General features: G+C 32.9%; 1 protein-coding gene across 1 annotated transcript in view; it reads right to left on the bottom strand.

Moving 5' to 3' along the window:
• LOC106468575 (papilin-like) overlaps positions 1 to 5,939 on the bottom strand; it is a 140,001-nt gene that overhangs the window by 73,109 nt on the left and 60,953 nt on the right. The window contains exons 12-14 of the mRNA XM_022396914.1: positions 2,167 to 2,340; positions 1,311 to 1,490; positions 710 to 887 (exon numbers count right to left, since the gene is read on the bottom strand). Of these exons, the coding sequence (XP_022252622.1) occupies positions 710 to 887; positions 1,311 to 1,490; positions 2,167 to 2,340 (532 nt within the window). The remainder of the gene's footprint in view (positions 1 to 709; positions 888 to 1,310; positions 1,491 to 2,166; positions 2,341 to 5,939) is intronic.

Raw genomic sequence — 5,939 nt, 5'->3', positions numbered from 1 at the left:
AATCTGTTGTTTGAGAACTAAAAGAGAAAAAACAGATACAGTTATTGGAGGGGTTGTTTAAGATTGTAAAGGGAATTGATAGTGTTGATGCATCATCTTTTTTTCATATTTAACAGTGAGAATAGTAGGACTATGGAACACAAATATAAATTTTGGCAAGGTAGCAGTCATCTTCAGCTAAGACAGTTTCATTTTTCTAACAGGATGGTTGGCCTTTGGAATGGGTTGCCTTCAGGTGTTGTAGAGGCAGTAAATTTAAAAGAGTTTAAGAAAAAAGCTTGATAAGTATATGAATGATAAGGGCTAGCTTTAAGATTTTTTTTAAATTATTCTAATTTAGTTTAGAGGACGGAACAGCTGAGATGGACCAATAGGTCCCATGTTGTCCCAAAACATTATGTTATGTAAAGAAAAAATCTTGAGAGAAGAAAAATAAAAGAAGCTACATACATTAGAAATTAAAAACAAGCATTGAACCAAGGCCAAGGAACAAAAATTAACAATATCTAGGTTACACTAATAAAAAATATTCAACAGTTAACCATGTAACATGTTTCTCAATGAATAAGATTCAAACATTTATTGGAACCTTCTCTTTAGTTCTCAGACAATAGATACAAACTCCATATATTACCAAACCATAATGACCTGAAGAAGGAAGATGAAAGTGATCCCAAATATCATTCAACTTAAATTACCAAGCAAGCACTGTGTATAATAGTATATTTTTTAATTATACATATACCTTCATCACAAGGATGCATTTTGCATGGTTCTTTATCATACGGTCGTAGGCCTGCATCACAGTTCTTAGACGAAACAACATCATCTTCACTAATGCATAGTATTTTCCTTGTTCTTTCCCCTCCTCCACAAGGAACAGAACACTAACATACCAAACACAAAAAATACTTTATAGTGCAATTACAGTTATTATAAGTTAAACACGTCAGATTATTTTGTGTATGAATATTGAAAAATTTTAAATAAATTAGTTTAAATAATGACAGCAAATTTTTGCAATACTTCTTAGAATAAATACAAATATTTAGCTTCCTTAATAAATTACAAGCTGTTTGAATGAACAATGATCTGCAGCTCTTTCTAAAAATGTCCTCTAATTATAATAACACAATTACTCAAATTTGAATTTTAGGTGATGTGGTAAAACAGGAAAATATAAGAAATATGTTCAAGTTTACTGATGTGGTTATTAGATTTAATGATTGTAATGGTTTCTGTTAGATCACGTTTATCCACAAATACTAATATTTCCAATATACCAAAACATTTACATTAATATAACTTACTCTATTCCAAGGCCCAGTAAACCACAATGCTTTACAAGGAGGTGCTGTGCAGTTTTGGGTTGCTGCATACTTTTTATTGATGTTACATTGACTTTCAGGAGCTTTAACTACTACATCATCCTTCCAGTAGCCACAGAATACAGAACGAGTCTGAATCCCTTCTCCACACTTAGCAGAGCACTGAAGATAAAGGAGAATTAATCATTTATAGTTTTTTTTTTCATAGCTCTCCATTTCTTTTATAAATTATTTGTCTTTGTACAAAAGCTTGAATCTCATAAATGGTTAAATATCTTTACTTTTTCCAAGCCCTTAACTTAACTGTAGATTAAAAACAAAAACAAGTCTTTCATTGCTATTTATTATAGCTATTTTGCAAGTTAACCTCTCTTTCATAATTGGTTCAATGTATGTGTTTGAGGAGCCATAGCCATAAATTCTGAAGCTTGGATGTGACATGGATTACGTGGAATATAATGATACATCATGGTAAAGAGTTTGGAGTTGGAAAGTTACTATATTTTTCAATCTACCTGTTGAATCAATGAAAAGACTGAGCTATAGCAATATAATATGTAGAACTAAGCTTGAATGTAACAGAGCATAACAATATATTAATTGTGGTTTTTGTTTCTTATGATATGAGAAAATACAAGGTAGAAGAAAACGTTTATGTCTTTAAGAGTATAAATTAGCAAATCTCTTAAAAAATATTTTATTAATCAATTACAAATATAAGCCTATGTATTGTATGCATTAAAAATCGGCTTTTAAGATTCTTAATGTTTTTCTTCGTCACAAAAATTACCATAAGAAGTTAATGTTTTAATATTTTAGGCAGACTGAAGTTACTTACTTCACTCCATTCTGAGGCAAACCATAAAGATTCACAAGGAGGAGAATCCATGCAAGGACGACTAATTTCAGGTAGTTGATTTTTGTCACACATTTCATTAAGGAACACCTTACCTTCCTTATTAGCACACTGAACTTCACGAGACTCCATAGTCAAGCCGCAGGATGTATCACACTATTAATGAAAAAAACACTGATGGAATTTCAATGCATTAGAAAAAATAATACACTAATCTCTTAATGCTAATATTAACATAGGAACAAACATAAAAGAAGCATGTTTGCATACTGTGAAGTTGTGAATATACATATAACAATAATATATTCAGATAAAACATTGATGACTTGGAATTATTTACATAAATGTAACATTTACACTAATAACTAAGCTCTCATTTCCATGGAGATTATACTCATTGGTAGCATTATTAAGATTTTAATATAATTCCAATGAATAGCTACATAGATTTGAAGTTAATACTATGTCAAGTCTCAGGTGAGAGTAACATAAATGTCTAATTCAAGTTCTAGTTTATTGTATTATTTCAAGCTACACACTCTTATTATTATTATTATTATCCAGTTACAGCAACAACAAGACCTTTCCAACCTTAGTCAACTAAGATAGGCAACTGTTTAAAGAAACTGGAAACAATAGAGATATAAAAAATATCAGAGTTAATCAATGGCACTGAAAATTGTTTCCATCAAACTTACTTTTTGTTCTGATAACTTGAGTACCCTGTTTTACAGTAGTAATTCTGGCTCCCAGTGATAATTGGAAGAACTGGTATACATTTATCTTTTCTGAATAGGAGACTTATATTGACTTCAGAAATAGCTCCATACTCTCCAAATTATTTAGATTGAGAATACTAACTTACAGCTCCCAATTCTTTTTGTAAAAAACAAGTACCTTTAAAAGTAATACCACCAAAGAATGTGATGTGCTCTAGGTTTATCTTTAATTTGTTCATTTGTAATATGGAAAAACCTAATTAATGTTTCCTTTTTTTTCTTTTTAGTTTACATAATGTAATTACTGAAATAGTCATACATTTTATCTTTCCATAACCAGTGTAGAATTTATATTTAATCAGATATATGCAGGTACAATTTTACAACGTTTCATGCAAGTGTTCTCCATATAGTAAAATATTATTCTTAATCAAATGTTGAAAGGACATAAACATGTACTAACCCTTTCAACCAGTTGAAGCTTGCATATTCCAACAGCTAGAGCCTGGTGTTACTGTACTTTGACCTTATGCCTGAATTTCTTGGGGAGGGGCAAGCCCATCTCAAGAGATGATGCAGATTCTTAGTTGTATAAATTGATATTTGCAATAGTATGGGAGGTATGCAGCATTGTATTCTGGTATACCACACTTAAACATTTTGTCTGATTTTTTGTGGTAAATGAGAATTCCCTGTGTCTTCATTCGGTATGGAAAGTCTCTCATCCCAACACCCAGAAGAGTCAAAGAAAAGGCTGTAAGCTGGCCAGTAAGCATTAATACTTGCAAACATTGTGTGAACAAAAGTTTTGTTCGAATTGCTAATTTTTGTTTGTGTTTCCTTTGCAGTCTGTTTTCAAGGAATTCTCTGTACAACATTTCTGGAATCTATTAATTACAGATAGTTTTAAAATAATCTGCTGAATACCACAGGTTAGTGAAAATGCAACATTTTGAAACCAAGGCCAAAAAATTTGTTATTGTAGAGATATTCTAAACATGGTAATTTTTTCAATCGACTTTCTATACCTGTAACACTATAATCATGATCATGGAAAGACACTTTCTGAGATCACATACAACTTATGGCACAGAGAAGGATGTTGTTTGTTGTTTTCTTAGTGCAAAATTACATAATGGGCTATCTACTCTCTGTCCACCATGGGTAATTGAACACCAGACCTTAGCATTGTAAACATACAACTGACCCATAGGGAGACACACAGAAAAGAAAGCCATGGCTGATATGTGAACAAACTTTGAGAAAGTGACAAGGTTTGGTGTAGTTGTTGTGAAGCACAAAGCTGCAATGGGCTGTCTGTGCTGTACCCACCGTGAGCATTGAAATCCAGTTTTAACATTATAAGCCTTCAGACTTACCATTGAGTCACTGAGGAGCAAGTGATAAGCACTCTCTTAGATCTAGCATGAAAGATTAATGACTGAGTGAAAGCATGAATGGCCTGTATGCGATGTAAGATATCATACAGTAAATGTGGCAGAATAACTTATTCAAACAAAGGATTCATGCATCACCTATGAGTGAAAATGGCAGTCTTTGCTTTCCGAGTTATCAAGAGGTGTTTCAAAATAAGCTGTAGTGCAATATTTCATGATTTGAACAGTTGATTACTTGTAAACTCAACAAGTGAAAGGGTATTGCAGCCCTTACTTTTTGAGCTGTTATTAGCCACTGAAAATCCCAGAGAAATTGCCCATCTGATTCACCTGTCAGAATTGGGACAAAGGCGATTGACACTTTGTCTCAGCCCACTTCTCACATGAAAAGGCCTATAAATGTATGCAAGCATGATGTCAGAAAATAACATGAACTATGACAAGTTAAAAGTGATCTTGGCTAGAGGAAGTTTTATAGTCGTTGTCTCATTTTCATAGTGAATATTAAACCTAGTTAACCCTTGTGTGAATATTACAATCTATAATCTTCCATTAGTACTTCTAGACACTATAAGGGGATTTCTCTTTTACTACCTGATTTTTTTAATTAAAGAAGAAAAGATTATACTATAATATAAACAAGTGAAGATTAAGTACTTCACACTGCATGACATTAAAAGTAATGATGTAACTAGATACAACCAAACCTTAAGCCTAGCATAGTAATATAGTAGTAGTAGTAGCTTAGTGGCAAGTATACAATCTATAACTGAACACATGGTTACACCATATGTAAGAAAAAGAAACACTAACTACCTGTGTACGCTTTGCCCAATATAAAGCTTATAGGGCTGGCTGGGACGCAACAAACATATTAGTGATTAGTATACTATCTATATTGTTGCGTCAGCGGAGGTCATGTGACTAGTATCAAGCCACATCGTTCTCGAACATTCATGTCTCTTCCTTAAATCTCGGGATCATTCTAGATATAGTGTAGTCTTGTATATATAAACCAGTAAGAACTGAGGCAAGGAAGGTATTGAGTCATTGAACTGCGAGAGAGAGAATATTGTTGGGCATGTGAGACATTTGTTGTGAGTTATAGCGTTTGTTATACTGCGACTGTTGAAATTAAGTGTATTGCAAAGTTGTATTCAGAAAGAATAAACCAGTTTTATTTAAGAAAGGACTTGTATCGGTAAAGTTTCTTTGGGAAGAAATTATATGGAAAATTAACTAACGAATGGAGGCGTAAGAAATTGGTGTCAGAGAGTGGGACGAAAAAAAAATGGAAACGAGAAGCGGCAAATCAAACTACAGCTTAGCAGATTTGATGGCAGCAATACAAGAACAGCAAAAGAAACAAGAAGAACAAGAGAATAAACAAGAAAAGAAACAAGAAGAACGAGAAAAGAAACTAGAAAAGAGATTACAGCAGTTGCAAGAAAACCTGCAACAGTGGCAGCTCAAACAGCAAAATAATCAAGAAGAGAGATTACAGCAGTGGCAGCTCGAACAGCAAAATAAACAAGAAGAGTGATTACAGCAGTGGCAAGAAACTTGCAACAGTAGGCAGCTCAAAACCAGGCAAAATAACAACAAGGAGTAGATTTAACCAATAGACTAATTGGAACGA

Source organism: Limulus polyphemus, unplaced genomic scaffold (assembly GCF_000517525.1).
Source record: "Limulus polyphemus unplaced genomic scaffold, Limulus_polyphemus-2.1.2 Scaffold3058, whole genome shotgun sequence".
Classification (NCBI taxonomy): Eukaryota; Metazoa; Arthropoda; class Merostomata; order Xiphosura; family Limulidae; genus Limulus; species Limulus polyphemus.
This window is presented reverse-complemented; position numbering and strand designations above follow the sequence as displayed.